The sequence below is a fragment of the Aspergillus terreus genome, genomic scaffold, assembly GCF_000149615.1.
Source record: "Aspergillus terreus NIH2624 scaffold_8 genomic scaffold, whole genome shotgun sequence".
Classification (NCBI taxonomy): Eukaryota; Fungi; Ascomycota; class Eurotiomycetes; order Eurotiales; family Aspergillaceae; genus Aspergillus; species Aspergillus terreus.
This window is the reverse complement of record NT_165931.1, coordinates 586,136-611,743: the sequence shown is the minus strand read 5'-3', so window position 1 is coordinate 611,743 and position 25,608 is coordinate 586,136. Positions and strand designations below refer to the sequence as shown.

At 54.2% G+C, this 25,608-nt stretch overlaps 8 protein-coding genes across 8 annotated transcripts; 4 read left to right on the top strand and 4 right to left on the bottom strand.

The window, feature by feature from the left end:
* Positions 1–1,419: 1,419 nt before the first annotated feature.
* Positions 1,420–2,973, top strand: ATEG_05851 (NADP(+)-dependent, decarboxylating phosphogluconate dehydrogenase; the record flags this gene model as incomplete). Its single annotated transcript, XM_001215029.1, has 3 exons — positions 1,420–1,525; positions 1,590–2,041; positions 2,104–2,973. The coding sequence occupies 3 exons, from the start codon at positions 1,420–1,422 to the stop codon at positions 2,971–2,973; spliced, it is 1,428 nt and encodes a 475-aa protein (XP_001215029.1).
* An 866-nt stretch (positions 2,974–3,839) lies between these two features.
* Positions 3,840–4,689, top strand: ATEG_05850 (anticodon-binding domain-containing protein; the record flags this gene model as incomplete). Its single annotated transcript, XM_001215028.1, has 3 exons — positions 3,840–3,895; positions 3,974–4,460; positions 4,543–4,689. 3 exons carry the CDS (start codon positions 3,840–3,842, stop codon positions 4,687–4,689), a joined length of 690 nt encoding a protein of 229 aa, XP_001215028.1.
* Positions 4,690–6,840: 2,151 nt separating this feature from the next.
* Positions 6,841–8,729, top strand: ATEG_05849 (putative nucleotide-sugar transporter; the record flags this gene model as incomplete). Its single annotated transcript, XM_001215027.1, has 2 exons — positions 6,841–7,296; positions 7,362–8,729. The coding sequence occupies 2 exons, from the start codon at positions 6,841–6,843 to the stop codon at positions 8,727–8,729; spliced, it is 1,824 nt and encodes a 607-aa protein (XP_001215027.1).
* Positions 8,730–9,298: 569 nt separating this feature from the next.
* Positions 9,299–10,770, bottom strand: ATEG_05848 (DNA-(apurinic or apyrimidinic site) lyase APN1; the record flags this gene model as incomplete). Its single annotated transcript, XM_001215026.1, has 4 exons — positions 9,299–10,193; positions 10,255–10,389; positions 10,436–10,612; positions 10,736–10,770. 4 exons carry the CDS (start codon positions 10,768–10,770, stop codon positions 9,299–9,301), a joined length of 1,242 nt encoding a protein of 413 aa, XP_001215026.1.
* Positions 10,771–11,513: 743 nt separating this feature from the next.
* Positions 11,514–15,355, top strand: ATEG_05847 (putative checkpoint protein kinase (SldA); the record flags this gene model as incomplete). Its single annotated transcript, XM_001215025.1, has 4 exons — positions 11,514–12,497; positions 12,602–13,037; positions 13,091–13,355; positions 13,417–15,355. The coding sequence occupies 4 exons, from the start codon at positions 11,514–11,516 to the stop codon at positions 15,353–15,355; spliced, it is 3,624 nt and encodes a 1,207-aa protein (XP_001215025.1).
* Positions 15,356–15,575: 220 nt separating this feature from the next.
* On the bottom strand, positions 15,576–16,418 carry ATEG_05846 (enoyl-CoA hydratase/isomerase family protein; the record flags this gene model as incomplete). Its single annotated transcript, XM_001215024.1, has 1 exon — positions 15,576–16,418. The coding sequence occupies one exon, from the start codon at positions 16,416–16,418 to the stop codon at positions 15,576–15,578; it is 843 nt and encodes a 280-aa protein (XP_001215024.1).
* A 1,363-nt stretch (positions 16,419–17,781) lies between these two features.
* Positions 17,782–19,788, bottom strand: ATEG_05845 (uncharacterized protein; the record flags this gene model as incomplete). Its single annotated transcript, XM_001215023.1, has 1 exon — positions 17,782–19,788. The coding sequence occupies one exon, from the start codon at positions 19,786–19,788 to the stop codon at positions 17,782–17,784; it is 2,007 nt and encodes a 668-aa protein (XP_001215023.1).
* A 3,102-nt stretch (positions 19,789–22,890) lies between these two features.
* On the bottom strand, positions 22,891–24,751 carry ATEG_05844 (cytochrome P450; the record flags this gene model as incomplete). The annotated part of the gene is made up of 6 exons (XM_001215022.1): positions 22,891–23,345; positions 23,411–24,016; positions 24,081–24,149; positions 24,199–24,301; positions 24,347–24,463; positions 24,527–24,751. The coding sequence occupies 6 exons, from the start codon at positions 24,749–24,751 to the stop codon at positions 22,891–22,893; spliced, it is 1,575 nt and encodes a 524-aa protein (XP_001215022.1).
* Between the last annotated feature and the right edge of the window lie 857 nt (positions 24,752–25,608).

Below are 25,608 nucleotides of genomic sequence, written 5' to 3'. Positions count from 1 at the left end.
ACCCCCACCCTAAACCGCTTTGGGCAGAGCAGTAACCGGCTGAATAACCCTAGAATTAGCTGGGCATTTCCATCTGCAGGATAATTTTCCTTTTTCTTGTGATAGTGACCCAAGCCGGCCGGTCAGTCTATTTCTATTAATGGAGGAAATTTCTCCGCGGCGATGAAGTTGCCTGAGTGTTATAGTACGTGGACTGGCAATCTCTCTATCTTTTCAACTATGGATTGCGAGATCGGAGTCTATCTCCCCGATCCGACTAAAATCCGGAGGGGTCAAGAACAAGAGCAGCAGAAGGACAATGATCAAGTGATAAAACAATCATAATGTAATCAGATCCAGTCATTCCAGGTCCAGAATCACCCGAATGCGTGGGATTCCACAGAGGCATAACTCCCCTGGTGGAGGATCCATGCCCGAATCTGCCTCACCGAACACGCTTCAAGCCAAGGGATATTTTTTATCGAGCCCCTCCATGGGTGCCCCGCCATCCGGCCAGCTTGCAGCGCAGCGTCCTCCGTCATCTCCGAGGAATGCATGACGCTGTCATCGGCCATGTTCGTACAGGACACATCTGCACTCTGAATAGGTTCATGTAGCACATGAGTAGAGATAGTTCAACTGTTGATGAGAGCAGAACAATGCATGACAGCTCCGTAGCGATTCTGATTCTATAATCCCATCGCTGGGCTGGTCCTTGAAGCATCCGTGGGATTCCACCCTCACCGGACGACTCTGCTCCCCTAGCTCTCTTTTTTTTGGGTGGTTGCCCCGCCGTCTTTCGTCCCACCATGACGGAAGGGTTGCTCCGTAAGCCGTGCCAGAGTCGGATGGTTGACATCTTCTTCTTCTTCTTCTCTTCTTCCTTTCTCTTCTTCTCCTTCTTTCTTCCCTCTCCAGATATAACCTCGTCATCTCCCTCCCCCATTCTCTAATCCTTGGGACAGCTTTCTGCTGGGCATATCCATATCCTCTTTACATCCTTTCACATCTCGACTAATTACCCCACCTGACATCATGGCCGACCAAGCTGTGTAAGTGCTCTATCATTCTACCGTCTCTTCACCTACCCCATATCCCATATCATCAGGTTTGATGCATTTTGGATGCATCGGCGATTATGAGACTCGCTTCTCGGTCAATCGATTTGCGACGGACATCCAGGCTTTGGAACTCAAGCTGGTCTCTCGACAAGCACCATCGCGGGGTGCCCCTCATCTCATAACGTCATAACACCTACCACCCTTCTACACCTTCTGCCCGCATAAAATCACCTACCGCTCTCCCGTGTCTCAGCCCATGATTCCACCCTTGTTGACAGAATTGGCAACTGACTGAAGCGCCCGTTTGGCCGGCATCAATGTCGGCGCTCCGGCGCGTCCTTTGCCTAGTGCTGACTTCGGTCTGATCGGTCTGGCCGTCATGGGTCAGAACCTGATCCTGAACGCTGCCGACCACGGTTTCACCGTCTGCGCCTACAACCGTACCACCTCCAAGGTGGACCGTTTCCTGAACAATGAGGCCAAGGGTGAGCTTCACCATCTCTCAGTCAGCGCAATGGCACCGTGAGGCGCAAAACTAACCCGCTCCAGGCAAGCCCATCGTTGGTGCTCACTCCGTGCAGGAGTTCTGCTCCAAGCTGAAGCGCCCTCGTCGTGTCATGCTCCTCGTCATGGCTGGCAAGCCCGTCGACGACTTCATCGAGGCTCTCCTGCCCTTCCTTGAGAAGGGTGATATCATCATCGACGGTGGTAACTCCCACTTCCCCGATAGCAACCGCCGCACCAGATACCTCGCCGAGAAGGGCATCAACTTCGTCGGCAGCGGTGTCTCCGGTGGTGAGGAGGGTGCCCGCTACGGTCCCTCCCTCATGCCCGGTGGTAACGAGGCCGCCTGGCCCCACATCAAGGACATCTTCCAGAGCATCGCCGCCAAGAGCGACGGTGAGGCTTGCTGCGATTGGGTCGGTGATGAGGGTGCCGGCCACTTCGTCAAGATGGTCCACAACGGTATTGAGTACGGTGACATGCAGCTGATTTGTGAGGTGAGTAGTGGGGTGCTTTTTGGACAGAATGCAAACGTCTGGATATGCTGACACGCAACTAGGCTTATGACATCATGAAGCGTGGTATGGGCCTGCCTGTCCCTGAGATCGCCAAGGTCTTCGAGAAGTGGAACACTGGTGTCCTGGACTCCTTCCTGATCGAGATCACCCGCGACGTCCTCAAGTTCAACGACGACGACGGCACTCCTCTCGTTGAGAAGATCCTCGACAAGGCTGGCCAGAAGGGTACTGGCAAGTGGACTGCCGTCAACGCCCTTGACCTGGGCATGCCCGTCACTCTGATCGGCGAGTCCGTGTTCGCTCGTTGCCTCTCTGCCATCAAGACCGAGCGTGTCCGTGCCAGCAAGCTCCTGAACGGCCCTACTCCTGAGTTCTCCGGTGACAAGCAGGCTTTCATCGACGACCTGGAGCAGGCTCTCTACGCCTCCAAGATCATCTCCTACGCCCAGGGCTTCATGCTCATCCAGGAGGCCGCTAAGGAGTACGGCTGGAAGCTGAACAAGCCCTCCATCGCCCTCATGTGGCGTGGTGGCTGCATTATCCGCTCCGTCTTCCTGAAGGACATCACCAACGCCTACCGTAACAACCCTGACCTCGAGAACCTTCTCTTCGACGACTTCTTCAACAAGGCCATCCACAACGCCCAGAAGGGCTGGAGAAACGTCGTCAGCAAGGGTGCTCTCTGGGGTATCCCTCTGCCCGCTTTCAGCACTGCTCTGAGCTTCTACGACGGTTACCGCACCCAGGACCTCCCCGCCAACCTGCTGCAGGCCCAGCGTGACTACTTCGGTGCCCACACCTTCCGTATCAAGCCTGAGTTCGCCAGCGACAAGTACCCTGTCGACAAGGATATCCACGTGAACTGGACTGGACGTGGTGGTGAGGTGTCCGCTTCGACCTACTCGGCCTAAACGAGGACATCACATCGCTACGCTGGACGTGGAGCCTAAGCCTGAAAGGGTGATGGGAGAGTGAGTTCTCCTGAGCATATAGAAACATGACGACCGTTAAAAAAAAGGTTCAAAAGGGATGTAATCCTCTGTATTTAGATGATATGTTTCGCGTTATTCTCATGGAAATGAAGTTTATGGAATGAAACGATTGGTTTGTGGTTAATAAAAAATTCGTAAGCCAGAATTGTCGACATACCTTACTCCGTAGCTAGTCTGCAGCTTAAGGGATGGAGGATGCGGGAGTGCCGTGTGTCGTGTGTCGTGTGTCGTGTCGATCGAAGGGCTAAGCTGGATCGGGCTGGGCCTCCTCCATCGCCCGCCAGTGTAACATCCAACTTCGCCCCAGAGACATCTTTTCTCCTCACTCTATCTACCCTTTTCCCTGTCACCCTCCCCGCCCCTTTCTCATTCTCATATCGGTGGTCGGAGTCGCTCTTCGTGTTTCTGACTGCGTCAGCTGTCGCCCGACGTCCATTTGCCTCTGGTGCCCCTCCTTGTCTGGCCGCCTGTCGCTCCTTTGCCCAACCAAGCTCCCCATCCAACTCTAGCTTGATTCGGCTCGTTTTCCGCTGTCGTCTTGCGAACAGTGAATACAGCGGAATCCGTCACCGGCTGATCGCGTTGTCTCCTTTCGACTGCTTAAACAGGTGGCACGCAAAGGACAGGACTGCTTGGTGTTCATCGATCGTACCGCACCGTTGCATTGCCGCCAGCCTGACGTATCTTTGAATTGGGTCAGGTCTCCGGCTCTACAATAATTCAGAAGCCACCATCGGATGGCCGATAATAAACGCCAACCCCGAGCGAGAACACCAAAGCAGGGAATGGCGGGAGCTATGGTACCTCTAGAAGTTGCGCTGAGCGGGGCAATTGGCGCCCGGTAAGCAACTTGCCCTTCAATGCTATGGAATTGGCGTTAGGCCGACGCAGTGCTGACATCTGCTTCTCAAACGACTAGGGTGCGGATAACCACAGCTCAGCAATCCACAATCGAAGGCACCCTCTTCACAGCCGATCCGATCACGAACCTCGTTGCCATCAACACCGCCGACCCTAAGCAGGCGCAAGCGGACTATCACATCTTCCCCGTGTCGCGGATACAATCGTTCCAGCTTCTCTCCCTTGCTCCGCCGTCCACCGCCGCGGACGGTCCGTCCTTCTCGGATGCAGTCCCGTCCGTCCACGCGCTCGACATCCGTGCGTTGAAGAACCGTGAGGCCACGGCCATTGGCAAGTTACACGAGAACGAGGCGCGCCGCGGGAAAGGCGTCACACGCGAGGCGCAGGATATCTTCGATGCGATCAGTCGTACGATGCCCGTTCGATGGGATGGCACCAACATTGTCGTGGCGGATGCGGTGAGCATCGCTGCGCCTTACCGTCCGGATGACTGTCGGCCCTTGGTAGCGGGTGACACTGCGGCACTTCTCCGCGTGCGCAAGGTGGTACGTATACGGATAATTTTTTTTTTTCTCGGATGGGATTTATGTGGTCGGGACACAGGCTAATGGATCGGAATGCGTGCAGCTTGAGATGGAACGCCAGAAGATTGAGCTACGGAATGCCAGCGCCGCCTTTTCGCGGCCGTCGGGCGCCCCGAAGGATAACCGAGCGTCGACTGCGAATAATCCCAGCCCGGGACCGGGAGCGGCAGGACAGAGGAAGGGGGGTTGAATGATTAGAGCTGTTGTTGGTCTGTCTGATGGATTGGTTTGCTATCATGGGTATGATGTGGGATGAGCAGCTGAGAACACTTTGAGAGGACCACAGGTCCCTCTAGAAAACCGAAACAAGAATTGAACCCATGGATTATGAATTGGGGCCGGTATTCTATAGACGGTAAGGGGAGGCTGGGAGCTACTCGGGACGTTGTTTCTTATTTGGAAGAATAGTTAGGTATTCTGAAGGGAGCTGGAATACGGACATGAGGAACAATGCCTGTCATACAATCCTAATGAACCGGATGTTGGTGTGTGACCCATGCAGTCTTGACTCTGCGCAGGACCAGCGGTCTAGATCCGTCTCTAGTTTCTACCTTGATATAAGAAGGATCTCAGCCCCATGCTGGTCGCTGCGGATCCAACCGACGATATCACATGCAGCACAGCACAAACAGCGAACCTGTGGTCCCTCATCCCAACTCCAACATCTACAAACTTCCCGGCGCATGAGCCACACAAAGTCTATGTATGTGCATATGAGGGCTCTAACTAACTATACGACCCCACCGACGGGGGAATGGGGCAGCTCACGCGAGAATAAGACTAGTAATACCAGGCACATGACACGAACAAGCCCTCTGCCGAAACGCAGCCCACCGCAAAGAGTCGGTCAAGCTGTAGCTCGGAACCTGGATGCCTGGAATCCCATCCCCGCCATGACTAACGTCCGTCCTGACCCGCTGCTGCTGGGTCCTCAGCAGGTCTGATCTGATCTGGGGCCCTGGGCAGCAATATCTCCTGCAGAACGCCATTCAACTATTCTTTGCACCCGCCACGGGAGACCAAACCTATCATATGCTCGGAGGCGCAGAGGGTCCGGGCTGGGACGAATCACGGGGCGGACAAAGCGAGGGTCCCCCCTCATTTAGTCGCAAAGACTAAAAGATCGCTAAAGATCGAAGTGGTCTAATTGCCAAGAGTCGGTGTGAGGCTTCGGTGCCTCAGCCCCCCCTTTTGGGGCCTTATGGGACCGGTGGATGGGTGGGTTGGGACGGGATATCTGACGAGAAAGAAATGAAGGAAGAAAAGGGAGGAGAAAGGAGAAGGGGCTGGAGATGCGATAGGATATACAGCAGATGATTATCGATCCGACCAGCCAAACCACCCCCGGTTGATGGTGCATGGGATCAGCAATCGGAGGGAGAATTAAAGACGAGGGAAATCTCGTCGACCCCGGATCGTCCGGAAAGCCGTGGTTGGCCCTGGTTTGATATTAATATATTAACTAGATTCAGTAGAATTAGGCATCGAATCCCCGCTGGAGAGGACCGTCGTGTTACAGGGAGGTGGACTTGGGTGGTACTGTCTTAGTTATGATTTCATTCATTTCGTTGACAGTCTGGTCAGTCTGTTATTCTTATGACTAAAAGTGGATTGTGGATTGTTGGTCATTCAAATGCATAGTTAGATGAAGGAGGATATGATGATGACTGATGATGAAGGAGTGACTTGTGACTCTCTCTCCTCCACTCCGCCTCAACCGGGTCTAGTCCCTTCTCTCCCTCTCCTCTGTTTTCCACTTCCACTTCCACTTCTTCCTCCTCCTCTCGTCTCGTTTCTCTCCATCTGTCTTGATCGTGGACCTTTACTTCTCTATTCCAATCTCTCCCGCCTGTCTTGGCTGATTTCTTTCCTTTATCGTATCGTCTTTCCTAGCTGTCTTGCCTTGTTTCTCTCGAGTCCATTCCACTCCTTAGCTCCGTGTGAGCTCCCTCTGACTTGCTTCTCCTGCTGCTGCTGCTACTGCTTCTTGCATCCTGCGCCCTTGCATCCTCCCCCGCGCCACGTCCGGTTCCCTTCATCCTGAAATTTCCTGTCTTCCTATCTCCTTCTTGCAATTCCTCCTGTCCGACCTATCCACCGACTCCGCTATTTTTCGATCCTTTCGTCCCATCTGACCCCGTCTCCAATCACGCATTCTCCGTCACCACCGTCGCTCACGACGACCGACCGACCGCCCCTTCAGACGGCGAATTGTTGTTTTGGGAGCCATTTTCACCGTGATTGACCGCTGATGGAGCCCTTTCTCTTCTAGCGAATCCTTCTTTCTGACTTTCCTACCTTTCCTCCCTATCCTACCTTCCAACCTCTCTATCCGCTCAGCATGGGTCTATCGCCGTCCGGGAACCACCATCGACGGCGCAGTTCCGTGCTGACAGCCACGGGAGGCCCGTCCCAATCAGTGTCCATCGACCAAAGGGATGAGAATCCGAGGTCTGTCAGCGACAGTGCTACCCATCGACGGGAAGAACAAAAGGCCGCCGAGGACGCGGATGTCTCTGATCTCTCCTCAATTGCGGAAAGCGTCGAGATGGATTTCATAGACTCGGATGACGACCTGAATGATGACGAAGAAACCGGGCTCACGGCCAAACAGAGACGGCAGAGACGACGACGGAGAAGACAACAACGCAGACAGTTGGATGCCCGCATCGCCGATGTGAAGGCGTCTCGCGACTTCTTGTCCATGGGACTGGCAGATCGAAATGTCATGCGGCGACTGCTCGTGAATCTCGGTCTCATCTTGCTGTGGTATTTCTTTTCGCTCGCCATCTCGATTGTAGGTCTCCCGTTCTCCCCCCTTGTCAATCGAACCAACGTGGCTGACTTGCACCCTCCCTACAGTACAACAAATGGATGTTCTCCGAAGATGAGGTCGTTTTCCCGTTCCCTCTGTTCACTACCAGCTTGCATATGCTAGTCCAGTTCACTCTCGCCTCCATCATCCTCTACTTCATACCGTCCCTCCGTCCGAGGTCCCTTCCCGTCGCGTCGCCATGCGGCTCCCCGACGAGGGACGATGATACCTTGGAATCCAGACCGGTGCTCACCAAGGTCTTTTACTTTACTCGTTTAGTGCCCTGTGGTGCGGCAACCTCCTTGGATATCGGTCTCGGCAACATGTCGTTGAAATTCATCTCACTCACTTTCTTAACCATGTGCAAATCCTCCGCTCTCGCCTTCGTTCTCCTCTTCGCCTTTCTGTTCCGCCTCGAAACCCCGTCTGTCAAGCTGATCATCATCATTGCCACGATGACAATTGGTGTCGTCATGATGGTTGCAGGAGAGACCGCTTTCAACGCGGTGGGTTTTGTCCTGGTGATTGCGTCCGCCTTCTTTTCGGGGTTCCGATGGGGTCTCACACAGATCCTGCTTCTCCGGCACCCGGCCACCGCCAACCCTTTCTCGACCCTGTTCTTTCTCACGCCCGTCATGTTCATCTCTCTGATCGTCATCGCCATGGCCGTGGAAGGCCCCTCCCAAATCGTCACTGGGTTCATCGCCCTAACTGACGCTCATGGAGGCATGTTTGCCGTGTTCCTTCTCATTTTCCCTGGCATCCTGGCATTCTGCATGATTGCATCCGAATTCGCCCTGCTCAAGCGTTCTTCCGTCGTCACACTTAGCATCTGCGGCATCTTTAAAGAGGTGGTCACAATCAGTGCGGCCGGTGTGGTCTTCCATGATCAGCTCACCCTAATCAACATTGCGGGCTTGTTTATCACCATCAGCAGCATTGCTTCCTACAATTACATGAAGATCTCCAAAATGCGCTCCGACGCTCAACAGGCCTCGTGGGAGGGAAGCCCTGATCTTGACTCGGACAGTGAGGACACGTATCGCCCCGGCGAGCGTGGAGGCTACCATCACGTTTCCAGCCCAGAAACAAGGATGGTGCATTCACCCGACGCAGAGGACAACGTCAATATTACGCCTGCGGACGATTTGACTGAAGGTGGTCACCGGTCATTCCGGGTTCGTGCGAGCGGCGCAAGCAGCAGTACTCATGGGCTCAAGATATCCACTGCCAACTTGAGCGACAGCGAAAGCCGGCCGTTTTCTCCTCGGGCGTCCGGACCCTCCCCCCTGAGATCCGCTCCTCCTATCGTGTTCTCCGGTGAAGCTGAGCTTCAAGCAGCGGGTCGCGGCCCGAGCCCTGGAAATCATTTGCAATCATCACCGGAGAGGCTGTCTCCACCTGTTGGTCGTTAACCCAACTTCCCAAGCTATTTGCGTGGGTATACTTTCCCTTTTTTCCTTTTTATGGTTTTGTGCTGGACGCTACCAGGGCGGTATATCCCCTGTCTTCGTTATCCTAGCATTCCGATACTATCTCGGAGCTGGGCCTGATACCCCTTTTTCCCAATGTGAAACGCCCAAGAGGCGCGCCATCAGATGTTTGAGTATAGTCTCAGCGCGCTGCCACTTCTATGTTTTCTTGTTCATCTTATAGCTGTGATCGTTGCCAATGTGTTCGAAGTGCATGACGGCCCCCGCACATATTTTGGGAGACGATGTCCTGTATAGACAGTGATTCTTATGTGATACCATGTTGTCCATCTCGCTGATCCGGGGTCGGAGGCGCATTTGCATCTTAGCCTTGATTGTTTAAAACATTACACAGAATACCCATTTGGATTGAACTGAGTCTGTTGGCCGAAGTAAACGAGTCTCACGATGAGGGACAATACATTATGTAGAGACAGCTGCGCGAATTATTTTCTGCTCATTATCGGGGTATCACCGAACCCAGCTTATCATTTTATACAATCGTCAAGAACTCAACAACTCTGACATCCTTCATCTTCACTGTCGTAGTCCGCCGCTTTCTTGCCTACTTTTTCCTTCCCCGCAGAGCCGTTCATCACCTCCACCAGCGTCTTCTGTTTCTTCGTAGGACCTTTCGCCTTCTTTTTCTCTTCCGCCTCCAACTTCCGCTCATACTGCTCCTGGTGTTTCTCGCGCGACTCCCTGCCTTCCTCAGACAGCTTCGCTTCGAGGGCGCGGAACTCCGCACTCTCTGGATCCATCCCAATCAGCGACTCCAGGAGCTCGATCTCGCGCGCCCACACCGACGGATCAGGCACGGTCTGCGTCTTCGCGGCGGCCGGCCGCTTCGCCTGCTTTTTCTTGGTCTTCTTCGGCTTCACGTCGGAGTCCTCGCTCCCGCTCTCCTCATCCTTGGACACCTCCGACACGGGGCGGTCAATAGGCGTCTCCAGGATCATCGGTAGCCCCTCGAAGCGCGGCTCGTTCATAATGTTGTGGAACGCCCGGAGTCCCAGAAAGCCCGTGCCAATGTTTGCGTGCAGGTCGCGGCGGCTGCCGCGCGGCGCTTTCGAGTCGTTCAGGTGCAGCGCGCGCAGGTACTGCAGGCCGATCACGTCGTCGAATTCCTGCATGAAGGCGCGGAAGCCGGCCGGGCTGACGAGGTCGTAGCCGGCCGCGAAGCTGTGGCAGGTGTCGATGCAGATCCCGATCCGCGAGTGGTACTCGCGCGGGATCAGCGCGAGGAGGTCCCGGAATTCGGGGAGGTAGCCGCCGATCGTCGTGCCGTGGCCGCACATGGTTTCGAGGACGGGGGTTACGGTGGTTGTTGCGGCGAGCGCGTTGGTGAGCGCCTTGGCGAGGCGGGAGAGCGCTTCTGGGAGGGGGCTTTGGTTGGCGCTTCCGGGGCTGGGGGTGTTAGTTTGGTCTGAGGGGTGTCTACTGAGGGGTGGAGATGAGGTAGGCTTACTGGAAGTTGTAGAGTTTGATGCCGAGAGCTTCGCAGCGGCGAAGGTCGTCGAGGAAGGCATCGTAGGCTTGTTTTGCTTTGGCCTTGTCTTCTTGGGCAAGGTTGACGAGGTATGAGCCGTGCGGGAGGATGTGTCTGCACGGTCAGCGGGTGGGCTGGTTTGGTTGTAGGTGAGACTTACTTGGCGCCGTCGTATTGGTGCTCTATGCAGAGATTCCGGAAGTTATCTCTGTGGTCGTCTTGCAGAGCTGGGTTGTCCCATTTTCTCTGTGATTTGAGGAACAAGGCGAAGGCGTTACCGCTGGTAAAGACATTAATATTGATCGTTTGCGAGGGGCACGAGGACTGAGTGGGATAACTAACCCAATGTGCATGCTGTTGTGGATAGCATTGAAGACGCCTGTGCATGTCAGAGGTCTATAAAGCAAGCGATGTAGAGTGTGTCGAACCTTTTGCTGCACTGACATGAGCACCAACGCACATGCGCAGTCCTTGTGTTCTGACCCTCAGCGGCATGAGATCTGCTTCCTTTTCCTTCTTGGTCTTGCGCTTTGTCGCTTTCCTTTTGGTGACTGGGGTTTCGTCTGCCTCCTCGGTTTTTATACCGGCTCCGTTACTCGCGGCTTCGATAGATACTTCGGTTTCTTCAATTTCCGCCTTGATAGCGATAGAACCTGTGTCGGCTCCGGTATCACGAAGCTCGTCTGTCGACTTGACGCGTTTAGATCTCCGTACTGGTGAGGCCGGATCGGCCTTTTGATCGACCTTTCGTTTCTGATTCCCTGGACTGCTGATTTCTGCAGAGACAGCATCCGACGTTCTCTTGCGTGATCCACGAGGCGGCATAGCAATTTGGGTTGAGTCGGGACGTATTATTTGCTGAGGTGGGGGAAAGACCCAAATGGGAGATCCTGGGATTCAAAGAAGCGAAAAAAGTTGACTTCGTTGACGATTCCCAGAGGATGCAGAACTGATGTGCATGTAGCGCGTCGTGAAGCGCGGGAGCTATATTACCACATTCGGACTAGCCAGCTAGAAGTACCACGTGACTCATTGCCGCGGCAACCACCTTCCCATGTTTATCGATAAACCGACGAAAAAAGAAACTCGACTTCCCTCAACTTCCCCCGTTCCACGACCACCGCCATCTTCGACACCTTCCGACTCGGACGACTAACCAAGCAGCAGATTCAGTCATACACATCGATCAATCACTTATAATATCCATTTCAGACGCCATTTCGTGACCCCTAGCCGCCATGGCGGCCAACGAAGACCTCATCAACTTCGATATCATCGAGAACCAGAAGGAAAACATCCAGTCCCTGCCCGGTGGACGATCGGCAAAGGAACTCGCGCGCATATTTTCTCCCAAAGACCCAAAGGACATTCTGGCAACACCCTCGCCAAACGATACACGAACACTGAACGATGCGATAAAACAAGAGTACGAAGCAGAGTTACAAGCGATTGCGGAGTCCGATGACCCTCTGGACATCTACGACCGATACGTAAAATGGACACTAAACGCATACCCATCGACTCAGGCCACGCCAGAGTCAGGTCTCCTTCCCCTGTTGGAACGAGCCGTGAGAGCATTCCTCTCGTCTCCGCACTACAAAAATGACCCCCGCTACCTGCGACTATGGCTACACTATATTCGTTTGTTTTCGGATTCGCCACGAGAGACGTTCGCGTTCCTTGCGCGTCATCACATTGGCGAGGGTCTTGCCCTGTACTACGAAGAGTTCGCTGCCTGGTTAGAAGGCGCGGGACGGTGGAATCAGGCTGATGAGGTATACCGACTTGGAATGGACCGCGAGGCACGACCGGCCGAGCGCCTTGTCCGCAAATACAGTGAATTCCAGCAGCGATACGAACAACGCTCGCAGGATACTGGCCCCTCATCCCCTGCGTTGCCTGTTGTGCGTCCCGCGCTGGCCGCCAAGGTCGATCCTTTCGCGAGCGCGACGACCGACACCCAGGCCCAGCGATCTGGTCCTGCCCCTACGGCCGCACCCAAGACTAAATCGGGTAAGCCAAAAATGGCGATCTTCTCGGATGCCGACTCGGCGGAGAGCCAGCCTGCTGTTTCTGGTCAGTCGAAGGGGTGGGATAGCATCGGTTCATTACACGAGCGACGGAAGGAGAACAAGGTAGAAGCCAAGCCATGGGTGGGAGAGACACTAAAGGCCGGGAAGAAGCCCGCGCCGGTGCAGAAGATGACGATTTTTCGGGATGAGGTGAGTCCATGTTTCTTCCTTTGCTGTTTTGATCTTCCATATATTTACGATCACAGGACTAATTGGTGGCATAAACCGGGTTGGTTTACGATTCATGTATCCAGTCAAATTCCAATTCAAACATTCAAGAGAATGAGTCAACTCAACCGAAACCTGTTCCCGAGCATCGTGTCAGAGAGGCAGTAAACCCTCGTACTGGAAGACGTGAGCGTGTCTTCGTCAATCTCGACTCTGTATACCCCGAGTATTCGAACCCAGCCCATGAGGTCAGCTTTGAGGAATTAAGGGCCATCAGTCGTGGTTGGATGCAGAAGAACTGGCGGCAAGCCAAGGAACCTCTTAAGCAGATATCTGGAAACGAGAATGCTGTTGAACATGTTCTAGCAGAAAAGCTGCCGAAGGAGTTCAAGCAAAAATTGACCGTCAGAGATGCAGATGGACCGGAATCACACCAAAGCACCAGCTCCGACGGCCTAGAGGGCAAATCTGGCAAGGTGAAGAAGCTGAAGCTCCGCGAAGTCCGAGGTGAAACACAAACAGGTACTACATCTCCCATCGCAGTGCGGCGTATGGATAAGCTGATTGGAAAACAGTCAAAATGAAGTTTGATTCTCCCACGGGAGGCAAAATTCGCCGTAAAAGTACAGCAGAGCCAACAATGACCATCCACACCCGCGCCGCCACGGACGAAATTTACAGCATCTTCAACCAGCCACTGAAGGCAGAGACGGAGAATGCCGAAAGCAGTGATTTCGATGACGATGATTACACCAGTGCGGGCGAGAGCACGGTGACAGGACACCTGTCGGCGGCGTCGAGTGACTTCGGCGATGATGAAACCACCACATTCCACAAGGGGTTTGACGATCACACGAGGGCCGAAAGTGTGGTAGATGGTGAATGGACGCAGTTCACTGAGGGCGACGTTACTGAATCGGGCCCTCCCGTATTCACAAGGTGCCGATATAACACAATCGACAGTGTTTCAAGACGCCGACGATGAAACCGAAAGTCACGACCAATTCCCTTCGCCTGGGAAACACCAGCGACAGCGGTTCATCCCGGAGATGCCTGAAGACTACAATCCACCCTGTGGCCCGTACCGTGATCCCGCACTTGTCGCCCAAAATCGTCTGCCCTTCATGACGCCTATCGTGGAGCAGACCGAGTACTCGCTTGCCTCGATGACCGCGGCGAGAAGCGCACTGTACAACGCGAAAACTCCATCCAAACCTGCGCAGGGCAACAGAACGCCGCAGATACCTCAGATGGGAAGTCTACTCTCTTCTCCGTTCATGGCCAAAACGCCCCACGCCTCTGACAACACCGTCAATTTGCCGGAAGACGTGGCACTCAGTCCCACGGCGAAGAAAGCTGGGTTGATCCCTAGATTTACACCTCTCTCTGAAGAGCCTCACCAGGGACCAGTCATTCTGGATAGTCAATGCAATCCTACAGATAGGGGAATCCGAAAGGCAATCCTTGAGGCAGTGGGGTCGGAGTTTACGTCGCTTCCTGGGTACCGTGACCATGCAGACGTTGAGACTCATTACGCCCACGACATTCAGAAATTCATGAAGTCATATGCGAGGCGTCTCAAAAGCGGTAATGAGGAATCGTTTGACATACCCGTCCTCGACCTCCCAGGTGCAGCGCGGAGCTACATCATCAGACGAGAGCTCGGTGCCGGTGCATATGCTCCTGTCTACCTTGCCGAGAGTCTTGATAACCATATATCTGACTCGGAGACAGCGTCCGTCGATGGCGACAGCAAAGAATCCAGCCCTGTCAGTGACATGGTGACCACCCGCCGTTATGGCTTTGAAGCGATCAAGCTTGAAGTAGGCCCACCAAATCCTTGGGAGTTCTATATGATCCAGATCGCACACCAGCGTCTGAGCCGTAACGCGGAGCTGTCCCGTGTCACCGAAAGTATCATTCGCGCTCATGAACTCCATATCTTCGAAAAGGAAACTGTCCTTGTCGAAGATTATCGCGGGCAGGGAACACTGCTCGATCTGGTCAACCTTGTCCGTAATGAGCCGACCATGGCGAACAATAATGGCGAGGGAGGAATTGGCGAAGTCCTTGCCATGTTTTTCACAGTGGAATTGTTCCGAACTGTCGAAGCCCTTCACGCCTGCGGCATCCTGCACGGTGATCTCAAGGCCGACAACTGTCTTGTCCGATTCGACAAGCTAAGTACACCTTTCAGCCCCTCGGAGGAATCGGATGCCCGCGAATCCCACTACTCCCCTCGCGGGTCGCACGGATGGCACAGCAAGGGACTGTGTCTCATTGATTTCGGCCGAGCTATTGATATGCGCGCTTTCCAGCCCACAGTCCAGTTCATTGCAGACTGGGAGATTAGCAAACACGAATGCAACGAGATCCAGGAGATGCGCCCATGGACCCATCAGATTGATCTTTACGGCCTTGCGGGCATCGTGCACATTATGCTTTTCGGAAAGTATATCGAGTCTTCTCCTATGCGTCGCAGCGAGGGTGCTGCTGATGGTATGGTTGGGTCTTCCAGCACGAGAACATACCGGATTCGCGAGACCCTAAAGCGGTACTGGGAGCGCGAGATCTGGAATGATGCTTTTGATCTTCTCTTGAATCCGGGGGCCGACCGATGGGTCCAGATGGAATGCGAAGGAGGTAACCCTGCAGCGGCCCTGTTGGATGAGAACGCCAAAGTCCCAACCGTCCTTCCAGTGTTGAACTCCATGAGATACGTGCGGGAGAAGATGGAGTCGTGGCTGCTGGCGAATGCTGAGAAGAAAGGCCTTGGTCATCAGATCCGCAAGTTGGAGGCCATTCTTGTTGATAAGAAGAGGAAGCTGGAGAAGCATTGAAGGGAGATATTCCGGGTCTCTGAGTCTGTTTCATTCTGCCTTACGATGTATCACGAAGCACTTTATACCCTAGGTTGGCGCCGTGCAGCGTTGGCGTTGGTGATGTTCATCTTTTCGTCTTTCTCCTGGAAATATTGGAATGCTGCCTTCTTCATTGGCGGCATGTCTCATAGTTACAGCATGTCTTCTTAATACAAATTTTCTAGTCTATCTTCTTCGTCTACATCTTGCTAGGCCTCCACACCGGCTTTCGCTTATCTACAAACGCCGACACGCCCTCCTGGAAGTTTGGACTCTCGTCAAATCCCTGATCAACCAAGTCGCGAAGCAACCAGGACGCAGCCTCGGAGCTGCCATGCTCATGCCCCAAGAGGATCCCTGCCCGCGAAAGCACGACACTGTCCGGACTATTCTTCACAATCCTCTCCGCATACTCCACAGCCCTCACCACCACCGGCCGCTTGAGCACATCATCCTCCATCCCCTGACCCTGCGCAACAACCTCATTCACCAGCCCCCACTGGTACGCCCGCTCCGCCGTGATGGCATCCCCCAAAAGCGCCATCTGCATCGCCCTCACCCGCCCGACATTCTTCATCAACCGCGGCAAACTCCCCGAGTACGCCAGATGCCCGCTCTTCACCTCCGGCAACGCAAACACCGCTGTCTCCGCCGCCACGATCAAATCCACCCCCATGAGCAGCTCAAACCCGCCCCCCACCGCGGGCCCGTTCACCGCCGCAATCACGGGCTTCTTCCCGAACCGCCGCGACAGCCCTGCGAATCCCCGCCGCGGCAGGATGTCCACCGACCCCAGCGGTGTCTGACTCCGCCGGTGCCATTCGTGCAGGTCGCCGCCCGCGCAGAACGAACTGCCGGCGCCCGTGATGATGGCACACTGCAGGTCCGGGTGTCGGTCGTACCAGAGGAGGAGCTTTTCGAGCTCGTGTTGCGCGGTGCTCGTTAGGCTGTTGCGGGTGGATGGACGGTTGAGGATTAGCAGGAGGATGTTCGGGCGCGGGGTATGGAGGAGGGTGTGCTGGAGGTCTCGGGGGTAGTCCATTGTGGTTTCTGGATGGTTTGTGTATGGGTATGTGGATGTGGTTTGTATGTTGTGAGGGACATTGTAGGGCCGTGCAGGGACGGCTGTGTTGTCCTAGTCGGAGAGCTCAACACAACGAACATGACATATTGTTATGCATAAATATCGATATGGAAGAGTCATCCAGGTTGAGTGAGTTGGTCGAGAATGCACTGCCGGGGTCGCCGATGCACCCAGAACTATAAGCAGTTAATACCTGCCCGAGTAGGTAATTTGATGCGCTCATACCCCGACTGCATGTGTCATTGCTATTAGAGCACCTACGGAGTGAGTGCCACAATCGTAGATGGCTTGGCTACATTTCACAATCACTCCCAGGCAATCCTGTTTCTTGCAAGCATCTACGCAGTGGCAAATCTTCAAGTAAAGTAATATTTAAAAGGCCTAACCCATGCAGGAACAAAAGACCTCGGCATAGAAAGTAATCTCGATAAAACAAACTGAATCAAACGCTGCGTCGTCATAACATCTGCTAGGCAGCATCATAATCATCCATCTATGAGTCGTTTCAATCAATTCGGCATCTCTCCATTCCAATCATCACGCATGTTGGTGAAAAAGAAAATGCATACACTGCTCATCGGAAGACAAAACAACGACATGATGTCGGGTATTGGAGCAAGATCCAGTCGAAGAAGTAAGGAAAGAGAGGAAGGAAAAGAAAAAAGGAAAGGAAACGAGTGAGCGACAGTGGGTTCGGACGTTCCGAGTATAGGTTTTTGTGTTTTTGATGGGAGAATTGGGATGATTCGTGGTTCAGCAGAAGACGGGCCACTGATGAGCCAGAAATAGTGAAGAAAGAAAATCCAAGGAATGTAGTTGGCTTGCAAGCGCACTGTACTGGAATTGGTCCAAGATCCAGCGTGACTTGTCGAATAGGCCAGGGATGGTGGTATTGCAGTCCACAAAAAAGAAAAGGGAAATCGAGTGAGAGACAGTCGTCGGATCGATAGTAGTCGAATTTGCATCCTTCATCGTAATCGCAAACTCCAAACATCGTATGCGTCACAAACATGGCAGATATTGCGAGATGAAGTTGAAATCAAGCACGATCCGGGCGGTAAATGCAGACACAATTGCTCAAATCATGCCATGTATCTTCAAACAAATGCTCTGTCGTTGAATGTCTTGTTGAAGAGCGGATTTTCGTGTTTTCTCTTTCTGAAATGTCATAAAAGTCGTCAACGCCATTTCTGTCATTATTCCCCCCGGTCATTAATATGACAAGGTAAATCGTGCAGGTATTCATTAGTCAAGAAAAAGATGGCAACGAGGGCAGCAAGATATAACAGTGCTGGTGAGGTAGGCGGGCAGATGACCTCGCCTATTGTCTTGTGTAAGACAGGTTCAATATCTGTCGGCGGATTCGTTCTGCGTCAGAGATGCCTTGCTCGGCTGGATTGTATGGGAGCGAGTTCATCTCGGGGTTTTCGGGTGCGGCATTCTGCATTGGTGTCAAGAATGGTGGTAACAAGCCGCCCGCAAAGGGCTCCGAGCGCGACGGAGCGTGTCTGATAAATCTGGGTGTAGCAACGGGACGAGTTCCACTCTCCAATTTAAAGGGCGATCCAAGCCGTTTGATGTGCTCTCCAATGAGATTTCGCAGCTGATGGTCCACGGGCCCTCCTGTACTACTCTCCTCATTTCGAGACGAGGACGACGGCGGGGAAAAGAGCTGCTCGAGGCCTTTGGGATTGACTGAGCTAGTGGTTGCTCCACGGTTTCGAATCCGCACACGTCGCTGGCCAGATTCATTAAGCTTCCCCTGGCGGTAAAGTTCTTCCAGATGGCGTTGTGTGTCTTGGTCACTGGAGTCCTCAGCCGGTGGGGGCGGGTTTGGAAGGCTCTGTTGGAAATTCGCGTTGACATTGGCATTGAACAATTCCATGCGCGGCGGAGACCGCAGCCGCGACCCGGTCACGTGGATCGTTTCTCTTCTTTGTTTCGGTGTGTTGCGTTGAACCCGATGTCGCGACGTGTTGGGACCCCACGTGTGATAGTCGAACGGAGAACCGAGCCGTGGGGCCATTTCTCTTTCGTCGAAACTGTACGGTCTCTTGGGCAAGGCATCTTCTTCCATCTCATGTTCTGACCCGGGCACGGGAACGGGATGGTTAAACCACTGGCCGCTACCGTTCTGCGGAGAAGAGTCCTCCACGGCCAACTGCGACAAAGGCCCTGGGATCGACGAGGAGACCAGGGATACGCCCAAATCCCGCGTGGCATACGCAGCGGAAGTGCCACTGCCATCGACTTGAGAGGATTCTCGTGAGGAACGGGAGAACATGTCCAAATACGGCGTTGGGCTGCGCGATTGCATCATTCTCTGGTAGTGTGGAGCGATGGAGAACTTCTTCTTGCACAGCAGTTTCAGTCTGCGCCGGGTCGAGGATTCAGACTTGGGCCATAAGGGTTTGGCGGCTTCCGCCCTTGGTGTAGGGGTAGAATCGCCGCTGCGACACGGTTGAGGTGTGAATGGAGACCGTCTGCTGGGTTTGAAGCGCCTCCTTTCCCAGGTTCTCTTCGCCTGTCGCGCAACGCGATGCGTCACGCCCAATGGAGGAATGCTGCCCGGCGTCATCTTGAAGGGGGTAATCGTCGGGTCCTGAATGTACATTTGATAGGTGTTCCACAGGTGATTGTCCATGTCCAGGGTCCATCGCTCTCGTGTCCGAGGCGCGCGAGGCTTGGCTGGGCGCGCGATGGGGAGCGGGGGCTCAGGGACATGCTTCGGCGCAATCTCCAGATGGAAAAAGGGGTCATGCGCATCGCTCTCTGCGCTGGTGCAGCTTCCGCCGACAGAGCGACGGGACGCAAAGGTCTCAATGGATGAGACAGACGAATCCGATGCCTGCGAACAAGCCGACCCGGGGCGTGTGATGGATTCTCCCAATGCTTGCGGTTCTCCCATGGACCACAGTCCGGTGGGCGTGAGATCGATGGGGTCAGGGCGGATCTGGGCGGGTGGGGTCTTGAGGGCCACACGATCCCGCGGAGGGGCCAAGAACTGGTCATTGCTCGCGGGCGCGATCGGAGCCAGCTGCGGGATCGCAGAGCCATGCGAAGGAGGAAATTCGATAGACGGTAAGGGGATGTCGGAGTGATTGGATTTCCAGGTGGTCCGATCATACTCGGCTTGCGCGAACACATCGGTTCCTGAACGCACGCGCGATCGGCGCACGCGACAACTCGAGTGACGCGGAGGCGGTGGAGGCGTGTCCAGGCGAATCGATGTGTGTTCCGGCGTTCTGGGCTCTTCGGCCGCGACCGAAGGGAAGGTGAAATTCTTCGGCAGGGTGCGCGAAAGCCCGGGCTGTCGTCGAAAAGCCATGGTGCGCGAGGTAGCCTGAGGTAACTTCCGCGGATACGAAATCAACGAGGTCTCTGCGGTATGGACTTGAGCGGCAGAGATCAGATGAAGTTGTCTATATCTAGATCATTTCGCTCGGACGAAAGCTTTGCGCACAGTTGAATCGGACGTTCTCGAGGTTGGTGGCGCCGCGCGAACCTGGTGTCGAATCTCACACACCGCGTCGTTGTTTTCTTGATTGCGTGAACGGAGGTGCCGGCGCAATATTCAGAGGGAATCCCAAGGACGATCAATCAGAAAAGCAAAGACAATGGGGAGGTGTTGGGTTGATTGGGGTTTTTCTTGACTCGAGAGATCTCGGCGAGATCGTGGGCGCGTAACAGGGGGGAAGTTCGTGAATCGTAACTGAACTGCAAAGAAACAACGGCACAAACAGAAAGAAGGAAATACAACTCGTCAAGATGTGAGTGGTCGGATGAATTAACAAGAGACCGAGTTCGTGTGAATGAAGAAGCGATGCGACAGGGCAATCGCGGGCTCCATTCGGGTACGGATGAAGTAGATATCGGATCAATCACTCGTACGGCGACGGAGAGCTCTCGACATTGACACACAAAAACGCCAGACCAACACAAAAGAAAAGGAAAAGAAAACAACAGAAGGGACGGAAGTCTACGAGCCACGCGCTCGTAGGGAAAAAAGGGCGGTGCACGAGGGGAGGGGGGAAAGGTGAGGTGGAAACGATGGGGGATGCAAGGGAAGAGAGGGAGAGCGAGAGACGGAGAGAAAATGGGCGGGAGTCGGGGCAGCCGCCAGGTCAGTTAGTTCAGAGTTGCCCCCTCGCCGGGCCTAAACGATTTCGCTTTTCCAGCGGGTTCCACTCCCGATCACGCTCCACGTCAGGCCGCGATGACAACTCTGGACTGAGTTGGCGATGATCTGAGAAGACGATACGATATTGATGATAGTGATGAGGAGGAGGAGGACGTTGACTGATTATAGACTGTTGTGACTGTCTTGTTCCCCCCAAATAACTCGAAACACAACACGCGCAAGAATGACGCTGTCTCTGGAATGCGGAGCTCGCAGGTGAGGTCACCGAGTCTTTCATCTGATTACTTCTGGTATTTTCCTATTTCATGTTTCTGTGCTGATAAAAAAAAAGAAAAGAAGCATACACCAACCAGCAGGAGTCCCGTTGGAGGTGACGCCTACTTTAATTCCCGAGGCTGGAGCAATAACACTACTGGATGGATATCGGAACTACTACGTCCACTGCGGACGAGTTCCAGAAGAACCCTAGTTGAAAAATTTGTCTGCTCCCTGCTTCATAGTACGGGGATCGTTCGTCTCTACTCCGTACTTTCAAGTCAACGTGCGATTCTCCCCCGATGTATGGCGAGGAGCTCCCGCTGAACCCAATCACCTTCTCAGATGCGCTCCGTCCGTTGAGCTGCATGAGCCATCTCCAGACCCTCCTTCGACCAGGACCAAGCAAACACGTTGAATGGCCTACTACTATGGCCTCTCCCCTCCTCGGATCGACATCATAAGATGAAAAATCGGTCTGTTCGTTCAGGTACCGGTCAAGACCGGGTGATCAGGTCATGGTGGCTGGGGGCGCACGGGAAAAAAAAAGGTGCACCAGGAATTTCAAGCGAGTCACCAGTCACGTTCATTAATTCACACCAATGGTCTGTGTCCGCTCCCGCCAGCTGTGGTCTCGAGCGTCTCGAGAGATTCCCAGAAATGGTCGTAGTTGCTCCAGTCTCCTGCAGAAGCGTTCTCCACCCCGCAGCCGGCGAACCAAGATGGACGGAGCGTGCATTAGCCGGACCACCGCCTGACCGTCTCGATATTCGAGAAACGCGACTAGCCGCCTCACTTGAGAGCGGGAGCGACTCCTTCGACACGCTCACTACAGAGAGAGTATGAGTTCTCAGGCTTCCGGTGTTGGGGGCGATGGGATGTCAGAATAAGATTCCACCACGGAAGGCCCGTCCGACCGGTCGATCCCCGATTGACCTAAGAATGAATTATAATGAGTGAGAGAATAATAATCAAAGGTCAAAGGATGAAAGCATCGTGAATGGCCTTGTGTCGGACAACTGGTCAGAACGCGTCCCAGCGGGGGAAGCGCGTCCTGACGCGTCTGACACGCGTAGGCGCGCGTCTGGTATGATACCGTATTGGTACGCGATCCACCAATCATATGCCTCTATTCATGGCCTCACCTCCGTCCCGCTTCCCGTTTGGGGAGGGACCCGGACGGATCTCTTGGATGGGATGGACCTCACCTTCTTGCCTTCTTTGCCCTCTTCGACTCCGTGGGTCTCTGCAGGAACCCTTTGCAACCAAACCGAGTCTCCATTTCTCCATCTGAAGGAGCACTCCAGTACCTACCTAGTGCTGCCCACTGGGACCGCTATTAATACCAACCAATCTGATTCTCGGCTCAAGCCAATTGTTTACTTGTTTCTTTCTCATTGCTCGACGGCTGGGCAGCATTGGAACTTGGCTAACGCAGCAGATTGATTGTCGCTGGATCCAGTCCGACGGGGCATAACAATTCACAGCCTCATGCATGTTTCTCAACTGCAAATGCAGTACTCAGTACTCACTTTAGACAATGCGGTTGCAGCCGCAATACTGCAGCAGTTCGTGCGGCATCGGAATGCCCGTCGTCGACACGAGCGCCCATAAGGCTCCTTGATACAATCGATCAGGAGCATTTCGTGCAATATTCCAGGAAATACGATATCCAGATCGCCGTGACTCTCGATCCCACTACTCTCATCACATCACATAATCGGCTCAGGTCTGGAAATGGCTCCCTGTGAGGGACTGCTCCTTACATGGTTTCCAGACATGTCTGAGCTGGCCATGCTTACTTGTACCCGTCCTAAGCCCGACTTGCAAAAGGAAAGACATACATTAGTGACTCCAATCATCCAAGACATCGTGTCTGGTATACTCGGATACTGTCAATCAATATTACGACCATATGGAACCCCATTAGTGTGTTCACACTTTTGGTGGTCTAGCGGTCATTTTTTCATTTGACAGATACATACTCCATCCAAGCACAGTAGCACAGGAAGAAATCATCACGTAACCCGCCCATTATTCAGCTCCTTCCCCAAGTGCAGCCAGGTCAACCTCTGGCTGACGCGCCTTGTACAGCAGCTTGATAGTCGGGTTGCAGATATTCTCCACGCCGTGCATGATATTCGGCGGCCGGCCAGCGCCCACGTCCTCGGCAAACTTCCAGTCGTACTTGAGGAGCAGGTGCGCGAGGAGGATCTTCACCTCGTTGGCCGCGAAGAACCTCCCGGGGCACGCGTGGATCCCATGCCCGAAGCCCAGGTGCTCTGGGCTCGTCGTCACGAACTGGAACCGGTGCTCGTTGCCCGCCTCCTGCCGCTTGTCGTAGAACCGGAACCCGCGGTATGTCTGCGCGTCCGGGTAGATCGACTCGTCCCGCATATGGTGCGCCGACACGGTGATGCTAGCGCCCTTGGGGATGCGCGTGCCGTCGGAGAGAATCACCTCGTCCATTGCGATGCGATTGAGGAAGGCTAGACATTGGCCACATCAGGACTCTCTGCTCCGTTCTACTCAGGTCATAGAAGGAATGACTCACCAATTCCAGCCCCGTTCAGCCGCTGAGTCTCCTTCATCACGCTGTCCATTCGCTTCATCTTCGTCAGACTGGTCTTCTTCAGCATTCCGTCCTCATCCACGATCGCCTTGATCTCATCTCGCAGCGGCTGGATGTGCTCTGGGTACGCGGTCAGGTCGTACATGATGTTCGTGAGCAGATTGGACGTGGTATGGATCGCGGCGAGGGAGAGGCCAATCTGGCTGCGGATAACATTGAAGGGCCGTCCGGCTGCAACCTCGGCGAACCAGTCCAGCGCATCGGCATGCGTCCGCGGGGGATCCTCTTCGGGTAGCTTGCCGGTGCGGATCAACTCACGCTTCTGGATCTCGGCCTGGATGATCTCCGTGGCGACGACGGTGTGGTGACGGAGACGCTTCGCTGAGGGGAGGAACCAGTGCACGATGCGACGGGTGACGGATGGCCACAGGCGGAGATCACGAGCCGCCAGGAAAGCGTCGATCGTGTAGTTCACTGAGACGTTCAGCCACTCCTGGTTGCGGCAGATCTTCTGACCCAGGAAGACTAGAGAGGACAGTCGGGCTACGATATGAGGAATTTCCTGAGCAAAGGTAAATGATTGCCATTCTGGTGCATCAGATGTGTTAACGGAACGGTATTCTGTCGGATGGTAGAGTCGATGGCCACCTACCACCTGACTTGGGGAGCTTCTCGCTCAACACGGTGGCCGTCTCCCTTGACAGGGGGATGGTGAGTTGCCCTGCACAAGCGATTAGGACGGATTATGGCCCGAGGTATGTTGGCCATACCAAGCGTGTGGGTGAGCTTCTTGTTGATCACCTCCAGCAAGATGCCTTCCTTGTCTATGCCATCGAAAGGCTCAAATCCCGGGATCTTGGAGCCAAAAAAGGACTGCCCGGGTCAGTTGAGCTAGCAGAAATCATCGAGGGAAATGACCTTCTTATTGGCCTCGTCAAAGTTGAGGCTCGGGTTGTTCTTGATCTCATTCACGTATTTCGGGTGCAGCACAATCGTGGCAGACTGGGCAAACATGAGCTGAAAGACTGTTCTTCCCTGCTATCGGTCAGATGGCTCTATAATGCAACTATTGCCGGCGGACAAGATGCTGGCTTCTACCTGACTGAATCCCTGCGCCATCAGCTCCTTTGCCGAGGAGACGAAGCGTTGCTTCGCTTTCTTGTTGGAAATCTCCCATCTGCTTCTCCCCACCAAGGGGATATTGCGGTACGGAATGCCGTCGGCGAGGTCTCCATAAAAACTAGACACAAAGACTAGAAGCAGAGCGACTGCGATGCCTTGCACCAGATGGTGGGTATCTAGGACGTCCAGGATGACAGTCATGTTGTTTTGTTTGGTGTGGCGTGCAGAAGACCACCTGTCACAGGAGCACAGAAACGCCGATGAAGAAGGGGATCTCGGTACATTTTTACCCTATGGCTATCTGTTTAAACTACCGACAAGACGCTGGCCACCGAACTGGAGCCGAAGCGGAGACGTACAGTAGGAGACCCCCTCGCTAATACGACGATACGACGGATAACCGCAAATCCGACTCCGTGAGCGCATTGACAGCAAGGGTCCGTCGCGGTTTGCTCTCGGTGGGCCGTGTGAAGAACCCTGGCAAGCGTGGATATGGACTTTAGCCGAGCGGACGGGCCATGCCCGGGATGGGCGTCTTGCACATCCGGCAACCAAATTGCCCGCTGCTGGTTGGGTGATTGACATGGGCGTTGCCCAAAAGGGCATGTCGAGGTCGGGCCATCGAACCATACTCCGTACTCCGTACATATAGACTAGCTATCCCCTGTAGTGCAGTGGCGCCTGGTAGCGACAGTGAAGAGGACAGTCCCATAGGTGGTGCACCCGGCGTAGAGTGACGCGTTAAGCTCGCATTCGTATCCCCTCGCATAAAGGTCGAGATCTGATAGACGATCGCTGTGCAGAGCTTCAACGAGACGTCCCTAAGCGATGTGGGTCGAATACTGTTGCAGGTAGAGGATCTCCTATGGAACCCTCATGATTTGTTCCTTTCATGACCAACAATCACACCGAAGAGTCCAAGACCTCAAGTGGCTGCGGGACCGGCCGATGCCAAGTGGGCTCTGGGGATTCGGATATTCGACATCCGTGAGAAGAACCCGAAACTAAGCGACATTGCTTGCCAGGATGCTTCTGTTGTACTATGCGCAAAGACAATC